At 17.6% G+C, this 25,814-nt stretch overlaps 9 protein-coding genes across 9 annotated transcripts; 3 read left to right on the forward strand and 6 right to left on the reverse strand.

The window, feature by feature from the left end:
* Nucleotides 1–933: 933 nt before the first annotated feature.
* On the reverse strand, nucleotides 934–1,564 carry PGSY75_0710600 (60S ribosomal protein L34; the record flags this gene model as incomplete). Its single annotated transcript, XM_018784968.1, has 2 exons — nucleotides 934–1,227; nucleotides 1,406–1,564. The coding sequence occupies 2 exons, from the start codon at nucleotides 1,562–1,564 to the stop codon at nucleotides 934–936; spliced, it is 453 nt and encodes a 150-aa protein (XP_018642469.1).
* A 2,192-nt stretch (nucleotides 1,565–3,756) lies between these two features.
* Nucleotides 3,757–4,362, reverse strand: PGSY75_0710700 (hypothetical protein; the record flags this gene model as incomplete). The annotated part of the gene is made up of 1 exon (XM_018784969.1): nucleotides 3,757–4,362. One exon carries the CDS (start codon nucleotides 4,360–4,362, stop codon nucleotides 3,757–3,759), a length of 606 nt encoding a protein of 201 aa, XP_018642470.1.
* Nucleotides 4,363–5,034: 672 nt separating this feature from the next.
* Nucleotides 5,035–6,156, reverse strand: PGSY75_0710800 (hypothetical protein; the record flags this gene model as incomplete). The annotated part of the gene is made up of 1 exon (XM_018784970.1): nucleotides 5,035–6,156. One exon carries the CDS (start codon nucleotides 6,154–6,156, stop codon nucleotides 5,035–5,037), a length of 1,122 nt encoding a protein of 373 aa, XP_018642471.1.
* Nucleotides 6,157–7,171: 1,015 nt separating this feature from the next.
* Nucleotides 7,172–8,383, forward strand: PGSY75_0710900 (putative 50S ribosomal protein L1, mitochondrial; the record flags this gene model as incomplete). Its single annotated transcript, XM_018784971.1, has 1 exon — nucleotides 7,172–8,383. One exon carries the CDS (start codon nucleotides 7,172–7,174, stop codon nucleotides 8,381–8,383), a length of 1,212 nt encoding a protein of 403 aa, XP_018642472.1.
* A 1,143-nt stretch (nucleotides 8,384–9,526) lies between these two features.
* On the reverse strand, nucleotides 9,527–13,186 carry PGSY75_0711000 (AAA family ATPase, CDC48 subfamily; the record flags this gene model as incomplete). Its single annotated transcript, XM_018784972.1, has 1 exon — nucleotides 9,527–13,186. The coding sequence occupies one exon, from the start codon at nucleotides 13,184–13,186 to the stop codon at nucleotides 9,527–9,529; it is 3,660 nt and encodes a 1,219-aa protein (XP_018642473.1).
* Nucleotides 13,187–14,620: 1,434 nt separating this feature from the next.
* PGSY75_0711100 (putative membrane protein) lies at nucleotides 14,621–15,325 on the reverse strand (the record flags this gene model as incomplete). The annotated part of the gene is made up of 1 exon (XM_018784973.1): nucleotides 14,621–15,325. One exon carries the CDS (start codon nucleotides 15,323–15,325, stop codon nucleotides 14,621–14,623), a length of 705 nt encoding a protein of 234 aa, XP_018642474.1.
* A 1,874-nt stretch (nucleotides 15,326–17,199) lies between these two features.
* Nucleotides 17,200–20,136, forward strand: PGSY75_0711200 (hypothetical protein; the record flags this gene model as incomplete). Its single annotated transcript, XM_018784974.1, has 1 exon — nucleotides 17,200–20,136. One exon carries the CDS (start codon nucleotides 17,200–17,202, stop codon nucleotides 20,134–20,136), a length of 2,937 nt encoding a protein of 978 aa, XP_018642475.1.
* Nucleotides 20,137–21,119: 983 nt separating this feature from the next.
* Nucleotides 21,120–21,479, forward strand: PGSY75_0711300 (hypothetical protein; the record flags this gene model as incomplete). Its single annotated transcript, XM_018784975.1, has 1 exon — nucleotides 21,120–21,479. The coding sequence occupies one exon, from the start codon at nucleotides 21,120–21,122 to the stop codon at nucleotides 21,477–21,479; it is 360 nt and encodes a 119-aa protein (XP_018642476.1).
* A 703-nt stretch (nucleotides 21,480–22,182) lies between these two features.
* On the reverse strand, nucleotides 22,183–24,381 carry PGSY75_0711400 (sin3 associated polypeptide p18-like protein; the record flags this gene model as incomplete). Its single annotated transcript, XM_018784976.1, has 1 exon — nucleotides 22,183–24,381. The coding sequence occupies one exon, from the start codon at nucleotides 24,379–24,381 to the stop codon at nucleotides 22,183–22,185; it is 2,199 nt and encodes a 732-aa protein (XP_018642477.1).
* Between the last annotated feature and the right edge of the window lie 1,433 nt (nucleotides 24,382–25,814).

The raw sequence follows: 25,814 nt of genomic DNA on the forward strand, positions 1-25,814 counted from the left end.
AAAAAAAAAAAAAAAAAAAAAAAAAAAAAAGGAAAATTAAAAAGTACACATTTGAAAACAAAAAAAAAAAAAATAAAAAAAATATTATTGAATATATCAAATCTTTGATAAGAACACAAAAAAAAAAAAAAAATTACATATCATTCATAAAATGATGAAGAAAAATTTTGTAATAAGGTAAAAATAAAAAAATAATATAAAATATATATTGAAGTGCTATATTAAAAATGTATAAATATATAAATATTTATTTATTTTTTAAATATGTAGACGATATATAACTTTGTAAATTTTAACTGTGTTATATTATAAATATATTATATATATATATATATATATATATATTATATTGATATATGTATTGTTTTTTCTTTCCCTTCTTTCTTGCAATAATACTGTAAATATTGTGAATTATTTAACATTTTATATATAATAAAAAAAATTATAACTACATTTAAATTATAAAAGTAAGATGCCTCTATACATTATTTTTCAAATTTTACATAATTAAAACTAAGAACCTTTTATATCTTTATTTGAATATTATAATATAATTCTAAATTTATAACTACCATATATATTGGTATAATAAAAAAAAAAAATAAAATAATTATATATATATATATATATATATATATATATATATTTTTCTTTTGGGTAATGAAGGATTATATATTTTTAATAAGTACATGAAGTTTTTCATATAAAATGTAGAAAATTAAAAAATTGAATTAAATATATATATATATATATATATATATATATATATGTACATAAGGTTTGAGTTCAAAAAAAAAAAAAAAAAAAAAAAAAAAAAATTAAACATTATAAATAAATGTATAAAAATAAAAACACATATATAATATATAAATATATATGTATTATCTATATTTTAAAAGGTGTATATTTTAATTTAAATATCTCGTTATATATTTATTTTCCCTTTTTCTTATCAGCAACCTTCTTGGCCTTTTTATTGTCAGTACCTGTTTTCTTTACTTCTTTAGCATTAACCTTTTTTTTTTCTTTCTTAACCTTTTTAACTTTCTTTTCTTGTTTCTTTTTTTCTTTCAATACTTGTCTTACACATTTTTGTTCTTCAAATAAAAAGGCTCTCATAATTCTTTCTCTTATGCAACGAGCACATATGGATCCTCCATAAGCTCTTGTTACAGTTCGGTCCTTTTTCCTTGCTCTATGGTTATCTGCTGGCCTTAAGGCTTTTACCTATAAAAAATTAAAATATATATATATAAGTACATATTTATATATAATATATATCTTTATACAAATATCTATAATCACAATTATATAACACTTAATAGTAAATGTTATAAAAAAAAAAAAAAAAAAAAAAAAAAGGAAATAAAATAAAAAGGTTCTTTTTATTATATATTTTCATTACCCCTTGTATAGGTGTTTTACAGTCAGCACATTTAGGCTTTCCAGCTTTTTTCTTAACAACATGAATAGTTAATTTTCCTCCTGGTGTTCTTACAGGTCTTACTTTGTTTGACTTTGTATTGTAATGATTGTGCTTACGATAATGAACTCTTTGTGCCATTTTACTGTTTTTTTAATGATTAAATAAAATAATAATGATATTTAATAACAACAATTTTATTATATATAAAAATATATATATATATTTATTTGAATAAAATTATAAATAAAAAAAAAAAATAAAATAAAAAAAGGAGAATATTAAATATATATGAATTAAAAGTTTTCTTTCTTTTGTACAATACTTTTATTTATATATAATAAAATATATATTTTTTATTTTATGTTTACTAAGAATATATATATATATATATATATATAACTCCTTTTTTTTCTTTTTCTTTTTTTTTTTAAATAAGATAATTAATATATATATAAATATAATTATTTTATAAAAATGTTTTGAATAATTTAATTTTTCTAAAAAAGAAAAAAAAAAAAAAATTATTTCCTCAAAAAATTATTATCTATTTTATTTATGCTATTTTTTTTCAATACATTAAGAATATATATAAAAATATATATTTTATACATTAGGAAAAATAATAATAAACGAATAAATAGAAATATATTATATATTAAATATATATATAATATAATAACATAATAAATATATAATATTTTATATTTAACATAATAAAAATATATATATTTATAATATATATATTATAATATAGTTATAAAAACATATATTTTTTTTTATTATATATATATATTTATTAATATATATTATTATTATTTATAATAAAGGGTATAAAAATTAAAACAAAAGAAAAATAGAAATATGTGCTCTTTCCTCCTCTTCTATAAGAATATATAATAATATAATATAATACTATAATAAAAATGAAAAAATTGTTTATTATATTTAAGATTAGTGAGAAATAAAAGAAAAAAAAAAAAATTATTTAAAGGAATTATATATATATATATATTTTATTATATATAATAAATATAATAATCATATGAGTAGTAATTTATAGGGAAAAAAAAAAAAAAATTGAATTATATAAGAACAGAAAAAAAGAGGGAAAAAATTGTATACACTAAATAAGGAAAGTGCATAAAATAAAGGTTATAAAAATATTATATATTATCTTAAAATAAAATATACATATATTATTAATATATTATATATATATATATATAATATGTATAATTCAATAATAATCCATATAATGGAAGGCTAATAAAATAATATATATATATGTATATAAAAAATACATATATAAATGAAAGGGAAGAGAAAAAAATTTATATACAAAATAATAAAAAATAAAAATATATAAATTACAAAAAATGTTAATTTCACATAAATATTTTTATATAATACTTTTTCAATTTAAAGTTGTAAAAAATACATATATTGATTAATTTTATGATTTTTCAAAAAACTTTTTTTTTTTTAATATATTTTTTTAAAAGTTCGAGTTTAAAGGGGTTCTGTGACGGTAAAGATGAAAATATATAATTATATATGTTACATATAAACATCTACTATTTTATGTATTATTTTGTTGGCAAAAAAAAAAATAAATTAAATAATAATTAATTTATTAAAACAAAATAAATATTAATATAAATATTTTGAAAATAAAAATATATATGATTTCTTTTTCTTTTCTTTTATTTTTTTCTTGGGTGTTTATTATATATAAGGGAAGAAAGGAAAGAGAAAAAATTGGACACCTCAAAAATTATATGGTTTAATAAAAATTATAAAATTTTATAATAATATAAAGATATTATATTAATAATATTAGTATGCTTATATGTTTTTTTAAATATTTGAAGTTATAGATAAAAAAAAAAAAAAAAAAAAAAAATAATGAGAGATTTATAAAAAATATATTTTTATTGAAAACAAACAAATAACATATATATAATATATAATATATATTATGTATTATGATGAATTATAAATACAATTAATTTAAAAATATATATATATATATCACAGAAAAAAAATAAAAGTATAATTATGTTATATACACCTGAGTGTGCTTTATAATTAATGTATATATTTATTGAACATTTTTAATTCATCCATCCTTAATATTTATTATAAATAAAAAAGGATGACAGATTTGTATTATGTATATAACATTGCAATAATTACATAAAAAGGAGTGTCAATTGAATTATATATAAACATATACATATATATATATATGTATGTATTTTTTTGGAAGGTGTGGAAAAATAGACTCATTTTCACCCATAGGTCATATACTTCTATAATAATAAAATTTTTCAAACATATAAATTTTTTGGTCTCTTATTTGTTATTTCATGTTGTTCTTCTTTTATTGTATTTTTATAATTGTTCAAAAAGTTGACATACTTTTTAAAACCATTTTTGGCATATGAAAATAACTCCTTTTCATAATTATCATCATACTCATTTAATTTTAAAAATTCCGCAACACAATTTTTTTTTTTGTTTTTCTTTTTTTTATTCTTATCTTCTTCCGTTAAGTTATTTAATGTCGTTTTTTTTTTTTTTTTCTTTTTCTTTAATCTGCTATCCATAAATAGGTTGTCGTCATCGTATATCTCATCTTCATCAGAAGTGCTATCGTCATAATTTTGATCATAACTATTTACATCCTCATTTTTTAATTTATTCTTTATTTCTTTTCTTTTTTTTATATTTTTTTCCTTTTTTTGTTTTTTTTTTGTTTTTTTGTTTTTCTTTTCCTTGACTCCTTTTTTTTCTTCCTTCTTTTTCTCTTTTATTAAGGGCTTTTCTTTTTTCTTTTTTTTTTTTTCTGATTTGACATTTTTATTTATAAGTTTTTCTTTAACTTTCTTTCGCAATTTTTTATCATCATTGTTAATTTTTAACTCGTTCGTCATTCTTTTCTTTTTTTTTTCTTATATAAAAAAGATAAATATATATTGATTTTTTTTTATATAAAAAAGATAAATATATATTGATTTTTTTTTTATATAATAATGTCCCACAAAAAAAAAAAATACAACATATTTTCAAATATACAAAATATAGGAATGAAAAAAAAATATATATTATTACATAATTATTATTTTTTTTTTAATAATAAAAATATGTATTGTTTTTTGGAAAAATAAAAAAAAAAAATAAAAAATAATAAAAAAAAATAAAATAATAATAATTAAATTAACAAATAAATATAAAATAAAAAAAAAAAATTTAACAAGATTTACCAAAATTGAAAATCTTGAAATGTTTCCTTTTATATATAAAACATTTCAAAATAATGAAGGAAGAATAAAACAATAATTTTTTTTTTTTTATTCTGTCACAAAATTTTTTTTCTTTTTTTTAAAATAGGCCAAAGGAATATATTATGGGCAGTATAATATATATATATTCCCCAAATGTTATATGCATATAATAAAAAAAATATATACATATATTTTATATATTATATAAAAACAAAAAAAAATAGAATAAAAAAAATATATAATATATAATAAATATATATATATATATTATATATTTACATAATTATCATTTTACATATTTATTATTTTTTATTTTTTTTTTTATAAAAGTATTATTACAAAAAAGGTAAATATAAAAAGTACTGCTGAAGTTGCTATTATTAATAAAGAAACAAAGAAAGAAATATTTTTATTTCTTGTCATTCTTTTTGTTTTTTTATTAACATCTGTCATAGAATCAATGGTTAGATTTTGTTTGTTCGCAGATTTTTCTAATGTTGTATTATCTTCTTTTATAATATCTCTATATGTCAAAACATTTTCTTTCATTTCTTGAGCTAATAAACATAATTCTTCATCAATCATATTTCCTTGTGAGAAATCTACATTTTTTTTTTTTTTTTTTTTCTCAATTTTGTTAAAGAAATCTTTTTTTTTATAGGCTAGTGTATGTTCATAAAGTAGGTTATCAAATTCATCTATTTGTTCACCCCATTCTTTAATAATATCGTCTTTTAAAATTTCAATATTATCATTATTTTTATTATTATTATTATTATTGTGTGTATTATTTATATCATTTTCGTTATCATCTTTTTTATTAAGTATGTCGTATGGACCGTCATTTGTTTTATTTTCATCCAATGAATTTTTTTTTATCATATTATCATTACATGTATTCGAAAGTTCACCTTTTTTTTGACAATTTATCGAATTGTTATTATATTCATTTTTTATTTGTTCATTACTTTCTATTAATATTTTATTATTAGAATGACATTTAAAATCATTTGTATCATCATCCTTATAAGACAAATTCATTTTATCATTAGAAATATTTAATGTATTATCATCATTATCATAATTTTTATCATCCACATTGTTATTCTTAATATTATTTGTATGTCCATTTACTCCATCTTCCTCATTATTAATTTCCTTTTCTTTCATTTTTTCATCTCTTTTAAAATTGTCCTTTTCATTTTTTATAGCTTTTTCTAAAGTTTCTTTTTTATAAATTATTTTTTTTAAAATGTCATGTTCAGTAACATCATCAGGGTTATTTATCTTCCCCTTAAGAGAAAGTGAAAGATCGTTAATATAAGAATTTAATTCATTGATAAATAATATAATTTTTTCTTTTTCTTCTTCCTCTTCTTTAAAATTATCACATGTTATTTCTACTTCTCTGAGAAATTCAAAAAGTTCGTCGAACACAATCATGTTATATATACAACATACACATTTATAAATAATTAAAAATACTACCAAAAATAAAAGAAAAGAAATAAAAAAAAAAAAAAAAAAAAAAGTAAAAGAAGGGAATAAATAAATATATATTTACATATATATATATTTATTTTATATCATTTTATCCATATAAATTACATATAATATCATTGGAAATATAAAAATATATATTAATATATATTAATACAAAATATAAAACTATTGATTATTTTATTGTTTTTGTTCCCCCCCTTTTTTTTTTGGTATATCCATAGATCATTGTAATATATATTTTCTTCTATTTTACAACTATATATATATATATATACAAAAAAAATAAAATAAAATATTAATAAAATATTAATAATAATTATAATAAAAAAAATTTTAAAAGAAAAAAAAAAAAAAAAAAAAAAAAAAAAAAAAAAAAAAAAAAAAAATAAAAAAAAAAAAAAAAAAAAAAAAAAAAAAAAAAAAGGGAATACAAATATATTTATGTATATATTACTTTATAATACTAAAATAAAAATATTATAATTATAATAATTTATATATATATATATATATATATATATATATTTTTAATTAAATACATATATAATTTAAGAACACAATTTTTTATTGGTAACATGCATTAAGCTCCTATGTATATAAATCTTCATTTTAATATTATTTTTATTTTTTTATATATGATATTTTATATATTATATTAGAATACAATATGAAAATATAAAAAAAAAAAAAAAAAATAATAATAAGAAAAAATAATTAAATTGTAACTTATGTAAAATATGATACAAATATAACCCATAAAAGATAAGTAACATATAAAAAATATTTATATATATATATATATATATATTTATTTATTTTTTTTATTTTTATAATAATCGAAGGAGGTATTCATTTTGTCCTATCATTATTCCAATAATTCATTTACACAGTATATATTTTTCATATATTTCCTTCGAATCACATTTTTATTTATTGTCTTTTCTATGGTGAGCAAATGATGAGAAAACTTTTTTCCCCCTTAATTGGAATGTGTTTTTTAAAGTCTAATTTTAAGCATAATAATAATAGTAGTAATAATAAAGTGTTTTGCTTAATCCAAAAAAGAGGACGTAAATATATTCCATTTTATGATGTAAATAAAAAAAAGCAGAAAAAAAAAGGATTTAATGAAGTCCATGAGAAAAAGAAAGAAGATGATGAAAATGAAATTAAAGCGGATAAAAGAATAGAAAGAGATGCCGACAATATAGAATCAGAGAAATTATCACAAGGTGATAATATACAATTTATGAATAAAAAAAAGGAGTACTCATCTTCTACTTATTCTTTACGTTCTAATTTATTACCAGCATTATCACCTATGAAAGGATTAAAATTGTTATTAAGTTTAAATGATAGTAATTATTTTAATATGGTGAAAAATGATGACTCTAAAATAAATTTTAATTTAATTATAAGAATTGATATAAAAAGAGAATCCTTAAGAGGGATGTGTAACCTAGTACATAGTGTTGATAAAAATAAAAAAATATTAGTCTTAGTAGATGAAGAACATCAGAATTTAAAAAAATATGGAGCTGATTATGTTGGTTTAGAATATATTAACAAAATAAAAAACGGATGGCTAGATTTTAATATATGTATAACTAACTTTAAAAATATTAATAAAATTTTATGCATAGCCAAAATTTTAGGACCTAAAAAACTCATGCCCAATATTAAATCAGATACATTAGTAGATAACTTGGAAGAAACTATTAAAAAAATTAAAAGTGGTAATACTATAGAATATAGAAGTGAACCTATTGATTTATCTACTTTCCAATTATATAATGAAATATATAATTTTCAACAAATAGATCTAAATTCTATAGCACATATTAACGTACAAATAGCTCCTATAGATATGAACTTTTATCATATACTTGAAAATATGAAATGTTTTACTTCAGAAATTATAAAAAATAATATACATTCTACTCATACACAAAAAGAAAATAAAACCACATCATTTACTTGGCCACCTATTACTGCAAAACATAAAAAACAAAAATTAAAAATTGAAGAAAAAATAAATTTATTTCATAAAAATGATGATTCTTCTCAATCATTTATATTAGGAGGATATATAACTTATGGTAATTATCCAAAAATATTCCTTCGATCAAATTTGTTACATCCACATTCGGATGGTTATTCTAACTAATATATCATAAATAAGTGAAAATATTTTTTATGTATACATATTTTGCTTTGTGCATATATATATATATATATATATATATATATATATATATATATATACATACATATATATATATCTATATATTACTTTATATACTTTCTTTTCTTTTTTTTGTTATTCCATTTAACAATTTGTTTTTATAAAAAATTAAAAAATAAATAAAAACTTAAACCAAATGATTAAATATATTTTTGTTTTAAAAATTAGGAGAGAAAAATAAAAAAAAATTCAAAAGTGTAAAATTCATAAAAAGGATATATATAAATTACATTAGTAATTAATTTAAAAAAAAAAAAAAAAAAAAAATTCACAAATAGTAAAAAATATTAATAAAAACATAAATATGTTGTAATATATAACATACATATTATATTTATGTGTATTATATAAAACATTATACAATGGAAAAAAAAAAAAAAAAAAAATTAAATAATCATGAATAAAAAACATAAATAAAATAATAGTTATAAAAATGTTTCAAAATAATTAAAACAGTGTAGAATATATTTATTTACACTTAAATTATTTTATGAACATATATATATTTATTTGTCAATAAGACAAAATTAAAAAGACAACAATGAATTATTTAATTATAATATATATATATATATATATATATACATATACACCTTACAATAAATTTTTTAATAATAACTTCGTCATTGTAATAAATTCATAATCTTTTATTTTTTTTTCTGCTCTTCAATTTAAATTTTCTTCTTTTCATATAAACATACACTTCATATAATTTATAAGCCTTTAAAATAACTATATGTATAATATATATCCTGCCAATATTAAAAAATTAATTTATTTAACATATTAGCTTCCTGTATAACAAAAAAAAAAAAAAAAAAAAAAAAAAATATAAATAAATAAATAAAAAAAAAAAAGACTTTGGACAAAATAATTATATAGCCTTGGAAATAACAGTAAATAATTGAGCTGTTTAAAGAGCAATACATATATATATATATATATATATAATATTTTTTTAATTTATATGGATATTTTGTCTTTATATAATTAAAATAATTATCACATCATATCATATATATATATATATATATTATTTCATACCTAGGTGAAAAAATTTCCCAGTTAAAAATCTTGTAAGGATAACTTTTCCTTAAACTTCTCATATTTTAATACATCCTCTGGTTGAATTGATATACGAGCATTTTTGAAAGCCAAGTCAAAATGCTTTTTGGATAAGGTTGGTACCGGATCATATGTATCTGTATCATCAATTTTAAAACTGTTTTTATTTTTTTTTCTTTGTTCTTCTTGTTCTTTTTTTCTTATATTAAGTAGATGTATAGTTTCTTTAATTGCTTCATTTACAGCACTTTGACAAAGATTTGTTATATCAGCTCCAGAAAAGCCCTCTGTTCTTTTTGCCATATCATGAATATCAACATCTTCATTTAGAGGAGTATTTTTAAGTATAGCTTTAAATATACTATATCTACTTTTTAAGTCAGGTAAAGATATATAAATTAATTTATCTAATCTTCCAGGTCTTGTTAAAGCTTTATCTAATATATCTGGTCTATTAGTTGCAGCTATAATAAATATTGTTTTCTTTTCATTAATACCATCAATTTCGGTTAATATTTGATTAATCACTCTATCACTTGCGTCATTATTAGTATTACTATTTCTTTCTTTTGCTAAAGAATCTATTTCATCAAAAAATATTATACATGGAGAAGCTGCTCTAGCTTTATCAAATAAATCTCGAACATTTGCTTCTGACTCACCAAACCACATAGTTAATAATTCAGGTCCTTTTACAGATATAAAATTAGCTTTGCATTCATTTGCAATTGCCTTAGCTAATAATGTTTTTCCACATCCTGGAGGTCCATATAATAATATTCCTTTATTATAATTAGAATTGAATTTATTATATAAATGCTTATATTCTAATGGATATAAAATAGTTTCTTTCAACTGTTCTTTGACTTCATTCATACCACCAATATCATTCCAAGTAACAGTTGGTATTTGTACTTGCCTTTCTCTTAATGAACTAGGGTTACATATATTTAAAGCATGTTGAAAATGTTTAGCTTTAATTGTTAATTTATTTAATATATATGCTGGTATTCTTCTTTCATTTTTATCTAATTTATCATTTGGGTTTTTTTTTTTTTTCTGATTAACATTTGTTCTATTTTTATTTTTTGTTTCTTCATCATCATTACTAAAGAAAAAATTACTTTTTTTTTTTTTTTTTTTTTCCATATCTATTGAAGAATCACTTTTATATTTATCTAATGCATCTGTTTTTTTATCATAACTGGAATCTTTATTTATTTCATTTTTGTCATTTTGTAACATAGTACTTTTTTTATTTAGTGGGAACATATTAGTATATGATATCTTGTTACTGCTTTCTGTGAGTTGTTTTATATCATTTGAATTGTTTGTGTATGTACTACCATAAGGTTCATTACCCATATTTTTTTTATCTTCATCTACACTAATTTTCATGAATTCAATAAAATCTTCTTCATCTAAATCTAGAAAATGAATATGTTCTTTAATACATTGAATAGCTGCTTCAAAACATAATTGAGCTAAATCTGCTCCTACATACCCATGACATTCTTTTGCTATTTTTCTTAAATTAACATCAGGATCTAATTTCATTTTCTTCGTTTTGGTTAATAAAATTTCATATCTTCCTTGTTCATCAGGTACTGGTATTTCTATTTCTCTATCAAATCTTCCAAATCTTCTTAAAGCTGGGTCAATTGAATTAGGTCTATTGGTAGCAGCTAAGACTAATACATTATTGTTTTTTTTTAATCCATCCATTAAAGTTAATAATTGTGATACAACCCTTTTTTCTAATTCATTATTACTTTTACTTCTTTTATTAGCAATTGAATCAATTTCATCAATAAAAATAATACATGGTGTTTTTTCGCTAGCTTTTTTGAAAATTTTTCTTAATTTCTGTTCTGATTCTCCAATATGTTTTGACATAATTTCTGGACCATTAATAATATAACAATAAGCATTACTTTCATTAGCTATAGCTTTAGCAATAGATGTTTTCCCTGTACCTGGTATACCATGCATTAATACACCTTTAGGTGCTGATATTCCTATACTCATAAAAATTTCTGGATATTTTAATGGTAATTCAATTAATTCTCTAATTTTATTTAATTGTTTTTTCATACCTCCTAAATCTTCATAAGTAATATCATCATTATTTTCTTCATAATCTTCTCTCTTTAAATATTCTTCTGCTAAGGTCAATTGAGAATGTTCTCCTATACAACCAAATTCTTCATTTTCACTTTCTTCTGATATAATTTTTAATACTTTAAATTCGATTTTATTATTTTTATAATATATGTATATATTACTGTTTACACGTAATGGTTTATAACTATTTTTTAAATATGGATTTATGACAGCTTTTTCTAGTTCTTCTCTACTTAAATTAGGTATGGTATCACTAAATGGGCTTAAGATAACATTGCGTATTTTCTTAGCATTCATAAAAGGATGGATTTTTATTATATCATTATGCATAAGTCTTAAATTTTTTTTCATAGCAAAAGATATAACAACATAATGTTTTTTTAAACTTCTATCTAATCTAGCAATACCAAGCATTTCTCTTTTTTTTTTCCCTTTTAATAAAACAGTAGCACCATCATTGATATTTAATTCATCCATCTTTTCTTTACTCATATATATATCAAAATTGTCTAGGTTTTCATCAATATTTTCTACAAGGCAATATGTAGGAAATTTTCCACTATCCAGTGCTTTAAGAAGAAAATTGGTTTCTTTATCATTAACACCTTTTTGTGTTTTATCATTATAATAAGAATTATTTTTGCCACCATTATTATTATTATTATTATTATTATCATCATTATTATTATTATTACTATTGTGGTCATTCGGAGAATAACGCTTTTCATCCATAGGAACATTTTTCATTCCTTTTTTTGCATTCGCGCTATTATTTTTTTTACCTGACCAAAACATATTAGATATAGTTCCTAATATATCATTTTGTAAAATGTGTGATTTGAACTTTTTTACATATTTGTTATTTAAATTTTTTATTTTATCATTACTTTGTTTATTTTCTACTTTATTAATATAATTCGTATGATTTTTATTATCATGTGTAGCAATAGACTTACTTTTATTTTTATTTATATTATTATAAGTATTTGTTTTTTTTTCTGTTTCTTTAAAATAATCTACTTTTTCCAATATCTTTTGGGATGTATTATGTACCTCCTTTTTTCCTTCATCAGAGGTCAAATTATTTGACTTTTCAATAGTCATTTCATTATTGTCCTTATAAGGACTTAAAGCATCATTTGATTGATCATTTTTATAATTTATTTGTACAAAATGTGCTGTATTATTATTCTCATCATATATGTCATTTACATTACTGTAACTATCATTTTTATTTGTTTTTTTTTTTTGGTTCTCTACCTTTTTGGTAGTTATGGACGTACTGATAGAGGCCAAAGGATTTTTCCTTATTTTCGACCCCCAAAGAAAATGTCCAATTCTATTATTAGTAAAATGATTTGTTTGTTGATTTTTCCATTTATTATTTATATTCCACAAATTGTTGTTATTATGATAATTATTTATGTTAATAGCATATGAATAATTTGGAAGCAAAACAAAAAAATAAAGTATAATATAACATGATAAATATTCTGTAAAAGAAAAAAGGGGATAATGCATTTTTCTTACTTTCATTCTTTTATTTTTACATTTTTAACTTGATTTTTTTTTTTTTTTTTTTTAAATAAGATATAAATAATAATATATTATAATATATATGTTTGTTTGTATATATATGTACATATATATTATATATTATTATCTTATTATTTTTTTTTTATTGATTGATTCTCTAAATATGGTAAATATATAAATACTTTTATATATTCTATTTCCCAAATTATTTAGAACATTTTTTTTTTTTTTTTTTTTTTTTTTTTTTATTTTGTTTAATAATTCTATATATTAAAAAGGACTATTTCAATTGAATTTATTATTAAGTGTAAACATCATGGTATTAAAAAAATATATATATAATAATACACATATTTAAAATATTTTATTATATACAAATATATACATATATATAAAATATAATTTAAAAAAGGGAAAAAAAAAATTAAACAAGTATAAAACATAATTTTATCATATAAAAAAATATATATTTTTTTTTATGCATATAGTAATAATATATTATAAAAATGAATGAGTAATATCAATTTTAATTTTTTATTTTAAGCTTGAGAAAATTTTTTTTTTTTTACCCGAAAATCTATACACAATATATAATATATATATATTAATGGAGATATTTATTATATGTATTATTATAAATATCTAATAAAATTTTATTGTATTTATTTCATAATATAAATTATAAGTATTTTAAATTAACACTTTTTGCTTCCTCATTATATTATAAAGAAAAAAAAAAAAAAACTAACAATATATCAAATAATATAATATATAAAAATAAGAGGCACAGTTCAATTAAAAAACATTTTTTTTTTTTTATTTTTTTTTTTAACATGTTATAATATTATATATATATATATATATATATATTTATATTATACCTTTTATTTTTGTTCTCTTAATTTTAGGGGATACAAAATTAAGAAAATAACTTGGTTCAATATTAAGATTGAATTATTAACTTTTTTTATCCTTTTATTTGCTGTGTAATTTATTATAGTTTAAATATAATTTTGAATACTACCAGATTTGAAGTTTTCAAAAAAAAAAAAAAAAAAATGAAAATATTTCAAAAACTATAAATAAATATAAATATGTATTAATATTATTATTTTTACATAATAATAATGAAGTGTTATTAATGAACGTAACAAAAAAATAAAAACAAGTTAAAATATAATATATATATATATATATATCAGGTGGGTGACATATATAAAGGTATAATATTATATTAGGATATACACATATATATATATATATATATATATACATATGTATAATATATATATGTATATTTCTATTTTGTGTAATATTTTCTTATATCCATTAATATTTACTATAATTTTTAATATGTTTTATTACCTTCATAACCTTTATATACATATATGTATTTTTTCGGATTATTGTTCTATTATTTGCATATATTTTATTTTATGAATTATTGATATATTTTTTTTTTGAAATATAATATATGGTAATGGCTGATAAATTACCAATAGTATGTATAAACAAATGATATAAAGTACTGTATGAATTGTAACTAAATTTTTTCCCTATAAAATAAAGGCTAGCTAGAAGTACAGATGTAAAAAAACAAATGAATACACATAATGAATTTATATAAAACGAATATATTATGTGAATTATTATACTACACAACATCATAGCTATGTCAATATTTCTTCTTAACCCTAGTTCTGGTTTTCTCCAATGTAATATAGAGGTTACAAATAAACCCATATTTATTATTGATAAATAATAAAATTGGCAATACATAGAAAATATAAATGAAAATGATAATTGAAAAGATGATAAAAATAATATATGTTCACATTCATAACTTACATATTTACAATTCATTTTATTCCCCAATAATATATTATTATTATTATTATTATCTATTATGTTGTACCCTTTTGCTTTATTTATATTATTTATATTATTAGAACTTAAATTCACGTCACTCGTATTATTGTCACTTGTATTACTATCACTCAAATTATTATCATTAGTATTATTGTCACTAGTATTCGTATCTGTAGTATTATTATTTCCAACATAATTTTTATCATATTTATTCATATTCCTAGGATTATAACCACAACTGTTACTGTCACTATTTTTGTAATCTTTCATTTTTATATTTATATAAATAAAAAATAACAAAATGTATGCAATATAACAAAAATATAAAAAAAAAAAAAAAAAGAAAAAGTAAAATATAACAAATATATAGATTATAACAAATAAAATATATACATATGTAAATAAATAAATAAATATATGTATATATATATAACGTGAAAAGAAAAAAAAAAAAACAAAAAAAAATATATATCAAAAAATTAAATAACTAAAAATGGTTCCAAAGAAAAAAAAAAAAAAAAATAGACGAAGAAAAAAATTACATATATATATTATATATATTATATATATTATATACTTATAATATAAAAACGTGAGAAAATATATTTGTATTTACTTAAAATATGATGTTGCTAAAAAAGACTGTTGTTTTATTTAATTCCTTATTTATAAAATAAAGGTTATTAAAATTATTAAAATAAATATATATCAAATTAAATACATACAATATTACTTTTATGATAACTTCATATATATATATATATATTATATAAACATTACAAAAACTAAAAATCATATCCTATTATATAGCATGTAATAATGGAATGTCCTACATAAATACATATATATTCCTTAATATAAATACATATAATATTACCTAAATAACAATAATTATATGATTATATATTTCTATTCTTATTTATTAAATAATACAAATAAAAAAAAAAAAAAAAAAAAAAAAGGAAGAAGAAAAAAAAGAATAAAATTATATAATATATATAAAAATATAGATATTATATATATATTATATATATTTTGGATTATATTTCAATATATATATTATGTTGGTAGTATTTATATTTACATACATATATATAATATATATATAATTATTTAATATTTTTTATGAATATTAATATGAATTCTAATTATATTATTTTATATACCTGTATACATATTATTTTATATATAAAGATATATATATATATTATAAAATCAAATAATAAAAATTATGAATAATGTATAAAAAAAAAAAAATTAGCCAAAAAATAATAAAATAATCGTAGGTTCATTCGTTATTATTTTATATACAATGGAATATGAATATATAATAATATATAAAAATAAATATAAATAAAAAAGAAAAAATGAAAAAAGAAAAAAGAAAAAGAACGGAAGAATATATTTAAAAAAAAAAAAAAAAAAAAATAATAAATAAATAAAAAATTAAGACTTTAAAAATATATATATAATTAATAATATAAAAAAATGAATACAATATATTTATATATAAATATAAATTTCATTGCATATATTTATTTTTTAAATGTACGCTTTCTAAAAGATTTAAGAACCAAAAAAAAAAAAAAAAAAAAAAATATTTATTCATACAAAATATTTATATACATATATATATTAATATTATAATAAAAAAGATATATTTTTTTTAAGTATACAAAATATAAAAAATACTAACATATGAAAAATATATATTCAGTGCATATATTATATATATGTATGAAAAAAATTATGCATGGTTATATATTATATATATATGAATAATATATATATTATTTTATAATATATATATATATATATTTAAGGATTATATATTATTAACCTGTACATTTTAATATATATGATTTATGTTGTACATATAAAAATAATTATAGAAAAAAAAAATATATATATAATATATATTTACATATATATAATATATATAATTTTTATTTAAGTATTTTATTTTTAAAAAAAACTTATAAAAAACAATTATTGCTGTTATTACTATTATTTTATGTGTTATGTAAACATAGATATAATTATATTATATATGTTATTTAAAAACATATAAAGAAGATAAAATTATATTATTTGAATTTATGTAAGATTTCTGTCCTTAATCTTTAAATATATTAAAAAAAAAAATGATAAAACTTAATAAAAAACTACTCTTGTATATTCTTAAATTAAACAACCATGTAGTTATAAGTAAATGCGAAAAAAAAAAAGATAAGCTTCTTTTCTTGTTACATTTTAATAAATGGAGAGGAGGAAGTTATAATTATACAACTAAATTAAAATGTGTAAATAGTGATAAGTTATTAAATATGATAAATAATAATGATAATGTAGAAAAAAAAAAAACATCTAATGTAATGGAAAAAGATTTTCTCAAAATAAATGATTTTTATTATTTTAATATTTATTTAATGAAAGATCAAGAATTTGTTAATTTTGTTTTAAAATATAATTTTTATGAAAATAAAAATATATATGTATCTATACTTATACATTTAAGTTATATTTATAAAAATATAAGTATTGATCAAATTTTAAAAGTATTAGAAAAGGTATATGAACAAAATAAATCATCTTTTTCACACTCATTAATTAAAGGAGAACATATTTGTAAGATGTATTCATATATATGTGATAATATAATAAAATTAAATAATATTCAGTTAATTACCTTTTTAAAATGTTGTTCTTATACTATAAATGATTACCCATTAGAAATTATTAAAATGATAAATAAATTTCTTTTATCAAAATCATTATATAAATTAAATATAAATATTTTGCATGATATTTGTAATAGTTCTATTAAAATAAAAAAGGATTGTACTTTGAAAAAATTAACCTATGATGAATCAATTGTTTTGATGAATAATAAAATTGTAAACTATTTAAAAAATCAAATTTTAAATATGAATAATATTAATAGTTTTTTTCAAAATGTGCCTGTATATATTAATATGATAAAAGAGGAGGAAAATAATATACCTCTAAATTTAAATAATTACTTGAATAAACCCGAAACGATACAAAGTGACATCAACATTAATAATAATGATAATATTATAAGACAAAATATGGATGATACTTATCATCGTGATAATAATTTAACTTATATTAATAAAATAGAAGGTGATAATATAAAACAAACAAATCATTTAATACATAAAAATAATATACAAAATATAGACAATCAACATAATAATATTCATATAAATGAAAATAAAAATAACAATGTTTTATCACAAAAATGGATGAACCCTATTTATGATAATATAAAAAAGTATGAAGACTTTTCTTCATATAATAATACCAAAGATGTCGATTTAAAAAACTTCAAAAATAATTGTAAATTAATATTTTTAAATAAAATAAATGAAATAAATACAAATAATGCAATAGCTTCAGTTTGTATCCTTAAGTGGCTAGAAATAAAAGACATTTTTATTTATACGCATATTTGTGAAATTGTATTAAAAAATATTATAAATTTTGATACTAAACATTTCATCAGGTTTTTGAGAAAGTGTCATGCTCTAAAATTTGAAAAGAATAAAAATGATCAAAAAGAAAATATTAAGCACAATATTGATTATAATGAATATCATGGAGTTACCAATTTATTTAATACTAACCTAGAAAATATGAAAGATATACAAAATGTACAAAATGTACAAAATATAAATAATATAAATAATATAAATAATGTAAATAATGTAAATCCTTTTAGTAATAACCAAATAGACAAAAGTGACCACGAAAAAAATATACAAATGAATGAAAAAAATAATGTAGAATATATCGAAGGAAGTAATTTATTTCTTCAACTATTAAATGAACGTGTGTATCAATTAAATATAAAAGAACTTAGAAGTATTACATATGGTTTATATGGATTTGTAGAAAACATGAAACAATTTTCTCATTTAAATAATTTAAAGAATAATATGAATTTGTTTTTTTCCATGTGCGTACAATATATAACAAATTATATTGATAAAGAAATATTAAAAGAAAAAAATTATTTACAAAGTGATAATACAAATAATGAAACACTTTCAAATCATATGGTAGATATGGAAGAGACAATTATAAATGATAATAATATGAAAGATGATATATGTATAAGAAATGATAAGAATTATGATATAAATATGAATAAAGATTATATATATATATCACCATCAAAAGATATATATATAGATAAATATGATACAACATATAATCATAAACATAATGAGAAGATAAAATATATATGTGATATTTTATTAAATATAAGTTATTTTAATATTAGTAAAAATCATCGTAAAATTAAATTTGTATATGAATATATAAATAAATTAATATCAAATAAAAATGAAGATTTAGATATAAATAATTTATTAGATATTCTAATGTCTTTATCAAATTTATATATAAAAACAAATGATAATTATATTTTTCATACATATAAAAAAATTATTGAAATTTTACAAAATGAAAAACATAATCATAAAATACTAATTAATGGTCATCATTTTAATAAATTATCAATTGGTATATTACCAATACTTAATGAAGAAAATAAAATAATATCAACATTTTCTCAATATTTACTTTTCTTTGTTCAAAATAATATTGTACCATTAAGATCATGTGTTTTCTTATTACAAAATATTATGAAAAATATTAATATAAAATTAAATGAATCCTTGTGTCTACTCAAATTAGCTATGATAAATAGAATATATATTTTTTTAAAACATACACATGATTATATACAAAACAAAAATCAACAAGATAATAATGACTTAAAAGAAATAGATATTCAAAAATTTTTATTAATACATTCAATTAATGAAAATACATTAATATGTATTATTACCAGCTTGTCTTTAATACTTCAATATTCAAAATATGGAAGTACTATAAAAAATGATGCCACAAATCTTATTTTAAAAATTATTCCATACGTTTCAAAAAACTCTTTTAAAAAATTTCCAAAAAAACATATTCATTCGGATTTAATCGACATCCTTTCAATTCAGCATGATGACGTAAAGCAGGTGTTGATAAGCAAAATGTAAAAGGTTAAACAAAAGGGGACTCCCCGTACAAATATATATATATATATATTTATTTATATATTTATATATATATATAACATTTTTATCTTAATCTGTTTATTAATTTTTTATTCGTACCATAATATATACATTCATGAACAGCCAATAAAAATAAAAAAATATACATATATAATATATGTATGTTTTTTTTTTTTGTTTTTTTTGTGTGTTTTATAAATTAAAAACTTATTTTATTTATTTATTTATTTTTTTTTTTTAGTTGATAAAAATTAAGAACAATTATGTTAAAATATAATCATACATTTATAATTTTTTTTTTTAAAACTCCTTAAATATGAAAAAATATATAAATTATATATATTATATATATAACATATTATATATTTTATTATATTATTATTTTTTTTTTTTTAATTTATTCGTCATATGTTAAAAATAAACATACTAAATTAATTTTACTTTTTTCTATAATTTTTTTAATAAACCATCCTACATCAGGCAAAAAAAAAAATATATATTATATATATGTTAAAAAAATACTTCGTTTATTTTTAAATATCAACAACTTATATGAACATTACCATTATATATATATTAATATATATATATATATATATATATATATATATAATATTTATAAAAGAAATTCATAAACATATTGATAATATATATATATTTATTTATTCTTTATGATTAATTTTATTTTTTTCTATATTTATAAATATAAACTTCTTTTTTATTTTATTTTATGTAATTTTTTTTTTTTTTTTTTTTTTTTTTTTTAATATTAATTTCTTTTTGCTCACAAATACAACAAAATAAAGATAAAAAGATAATTCACAAATGAAATATTATATATTATATATATGTAATGATCCTTTGTTTACATTTTCTAATATTTGCGTATTTTTTTTTTGAAGTGTATATAAAAAAAAAAAAATTATTTGAATAAAATAATATTTTGAAAGAAAAAATTATTAAAAATGAGTTATAATAACAAATTTAATGACAAAAAAAGATTTTTATCAACATCCTATCAAGATGTAAATAATTATGTCAATGCACAAAATACCCAAGCGGTTACAAATCAACCATATTTTTATCCAATTATACCTCAGTACCCTTTTGCTACTACAGCATATAACCCTAATATAAATTATCCGAATATGATACCAATGAATAATAACTATAATAATTATAATAATAAAAGATTAAATAAAAAAAAAAAGAGTTTTCATAATTTTAATAAATATACAATGGAAGTAAACTCTAATATAAGAGAAGCAGTTAATGATCCATGGACTCACTTATATGGAAAATATCCAAATATTCAATTTAAATGAATAAGTAAATACATCTCAGCATATAAACGAACCAAACATATATATAATATATATATAGATGAGTGTTTATTCCATCCTTGTAATATAATAACTACATATAGTTACATAGGAACAAACTTATAAGGAAGAAGAACTACTATATATATCAATCAATTTTTTGTTTTATTTTTTTTCTCTTGTCTTCATATATATATATATATATATATATATATATATATACTTCAAACAACTTATATATATCGAAATATTATATTACATATGCATATCTACAAAACCTTTTAATTTTACGCTTTTATGTGTATATATAAATATTCCTTTATTATTTATTTTATTATTTTTATTATTTTTTTATATTTTTTTTGTGTTTTCATATTTTTATTTACTCAAACATTTGTTTCATTTAACTTTAAAAAAAAAAAAGAAAAAAAAAATTTATAAAAATTGTATATGAAAAAAACAAAAACCATTTTTAAAAATATTTTAACATTCTCTTTTTTGTTTAATTATAATATATATATATATATATATATATATATATATATTTGAACAAGAAAAAAAAAAAAAAAATTCGGACAACCTTAAATTGACCAAATGGAAAGATTATATATGAATTAAAAAAAGGAGGAAACATATACATATATAAATATGCACACATTTAAACTTATACATATATCTATATGTTACACATATTATCCGTTTGATATCATTTTTTGTCCAACATAATTGATAATAATATAATATCACCAATTTCATAATTCAAAGATAGTAAGGTTTTATTATCTTCTTTATAATTATATATTGTACTATGTACCTTTGATAAGAATGTTAATTTTTTTTTTTCATATGAAAAAACTTTAAAAACCCATTGAGCATTTCTTTGTCTACTATCTTTATAGAAATCTTTTACAAGTGTAACAATTTCTCTCATAGTGATATCTATCCATGCATATATTTGTAATTCATTACTATTATTATCTTTAGTCAACACATCCATATCATCAACATTATACTCTTTATCTACTTTATAAAACAAGCGAAGAAGAAAAGGACATGTTTTTTCTCTATTTATTATTCCCATCTTATCAATTCCATTCATGTTAAGGTTAGAATAACGACTGTTTGTATTAATAGATATATTATTTATATATGACGAACGTTTATAATTACTATATTTAGATGATATATCATAATTAGGAGAACTTTTTCTTTTTTTATTAATATCATATTTCGACATAAAATCATTATTTCTATATTTTTCATTTTCATTGAATCTTTTAATATACTTTTCTTTTTCTAAATCCTTCTTATCATAATATTTATTGGAAACATCTTCCTTATAAGAACTACGTCGATGATAATTTATATGATCATTATTTCTATAGGTTGTATGGTTATGTGTTCGATTATTTACACGATCATTATTACGATTAATCATATAATTTTTATTACGATACATACTACTATAAGTATTATCACTAACATAATTGTCATCAGTATAATCATTATCTCGTCTTTTCCTCTTTTTCTTTGTTATTAATGATAATTTTTCTTCATCATATTTTCTTTTTTTCCTATCCTTACATTCATGTTTCTTTATTTTATAATAAGAATCACTAGAACGTATTTTACTTCTATTTCTACTATTGGAAGCGAAGAAATCTTCGGATATTTCCCTACTAAAATAACTATTCTTTACATCTTCTCCCCTTTCTAAAGAATGTGTTTTTTCCTTATTACAAAAGAAATCTTTACTTGTGTCCTCATGTTTTTCATTTTTCCATGTTCTTTTTTTTTCTTTGTTTTTTTTCTTCTTTTCTTTTAATAATTCTCCCGTGTGTTCCTTTATATGATCCTCTTCCTCATAATAATCACTGTCCTTTCCATTATTCTTATGCTTGTCCTTTTTCGTTTTGTGTTTTTTTCTCTTAAAATCTTCATATGAACTTAAACTTATTGAATATAATGAATCTTTCGTGTCTCCTTTTCTTTTTTTTTTTTTTCGAGAATAATCTTTTTCTTTTTCTGAATGTTTTGATGTATAATATTTTCCTTCTTTATCCTGTTTTATTTTATTAATTTTTTTATTTTTATCTTTATTTTTTCTATTTTCTATGGTGTCACTTTCATTGCTATTATCGCTTATATCTTCATAATAGCTAGAAAAAGAAACACTACTTGATCTGTTGTATTTTTTTTTTCTTTTATCTTTATTGCTTTTTAATATGTTTCGATCTTCTTTTTTTTTTTTTTCGTCTTTATAATTATCATAATAACTGATACTAGAGGAAATATCATTTTTTTTTTTTTTTTTCTTTTCCTTATGTTTTTCTTCATGATATTTTTTTCTTTTTTTTCTATCACTGGAATGGTTACTATAGGTATGAGAATTGTCATTATAATTATCACTATCATACTTATCATATTGATAACAATCACGTTTGTTATACTTATCTTCCTTTTTTCTTTTATAGTTAGAGCTTTCTTTTTTTTTCTTATTATCTTTATTTTTTCTTTTCATTTCTTTGTGTTCACTATCACTATCTTTACTAAAAGATGATAAACTCATCATACTAATACTAGATGAAGAATGATAGTCTTTTCTTTTCTTTTTCTTATTTATTTGATAATTATTATTATTATTATTATTATCCCAATTTTTTTCTTTTGATACATTTTCTTGTACTACATTATTACTTTTATTATTATCATCATCTTCCGAATATTTATCTTTTTCAATTTTTTTACCTTTCGATTTATTCTTCAAATTCTTTGTGTCATAACTTGGTAATCTCTTCTTTCCATTTTCATTATCTTCGATATTTTTATTTGACCCTTTTGTCGAGAAAAAACTTGAAGAAGATTTCTCGTTTGAACTTAAACTCAAACTTACACTTCTGCTCATTATGAAAAATGAAATTATAAAAAAAAAAAAAAAAAACGAAAATGAAAAGAATAAAAGAAAATGAACTAATTATACATAACAATAATAGATAGATAAATAAATAAATATATATATATTAAAATATATTTTATTAAGGGGAAAATTAATATATATATATACATAATTTTAATATATATATGATAATATATAAGTGTGCCTTTTTTTTAAAAAATCAAAATATACACCTATATATTATGTGTTAATATAATAATAAAAAAAAAAAAAAAAATATATATATATATTTTAATATTTTTATTTTTATTTTTTTTTTTTTATTATTATATGAAATTTTTTCTATATATAAAAAAATAAATACTTTCATAAACATGAACTTTATATAATAAATCATATATATTTATCCAAGAAACATATTATTGAAAAAGGAAGGAAATATATACATAACAGTATGAATATTTATTTTATATATATTTTTAAAAGATCTTATTTACACATGAATATGTACAATGATATAGAAAACGTGAATATATTAAAATAAATTGAAATATTTTTCTCATTAATATATATATATATATATATATATGTATATATATTTATTTAGGTATTTTAATTTATTTATATTTATCAATATTATCAACATAAATTCTTTATTATAAAAATATATTTTGTAAATAATGCACAAACAGCACTTAATATATCATTTTATTTTTTTGATAATAAGGTTTTATAAGATTTAGATGTAAGTTAATAAATCCAAAAATAAAAAAAAAGAAAGAAAGAAAGAAAGAAAGAAAGAAAAGAAAAATTATCATACGAATTTATTCTCCCTCTATTAATATTTAAAATGATATATATATATTTGTCCAAATAAATATTGTTATAAAAACAAAACAATGTTATTAACTTATACATTTTTAATGATGTGAAAAAGAACAGTTGGAAATTACAAAGATATATATGTACATGCATACGCTTATATATATATATTTATATATACCTATTTCATTATTATAAACATTTTTTATCATGAGAAACTATTTATATTCTTTTATAACCATCTACTGTTTATTAATTTTCACAACAATAACAATTATTACAATATTTTGTAGTAGAAAATAATGTTGTAACAATATATTATAAATGATAAGTCTACTTCCTACTTTCTATTTATATAAACTCTATTTACAATCTAAAATTTTCTGGAAATAAACTTATAAGGTGTTTTATATCTTTAATCGATTTTTTTTTAATTGTATATATATATATATATATATATATATATATATATATATGTATTTATTTATTGTAATTTAGTAATAATAAGAAATACAAATATAACTCTTATGTGATTTCCATTATGTTAGCATATTAAAAAAAAATATAATAATAAAACTTTTATTTCATAATAAAAGTTATACAGTTCACTCTTTTCCAAT

Source organism: Plasmodium gaboni, chromosome 7, assembly GCF_001602025.1.
Source record: "Plasmodium gaboni strain SY75 chromosome 7, whole genome shotgun sequence".
Classification (NCBI taxonomy): domain Eukaryota; phylum Apicomplexa; class Aconoidasida; order Haemosporida; family Plasmodiidae; genus Plasmodium; species Plasmodium gaboni.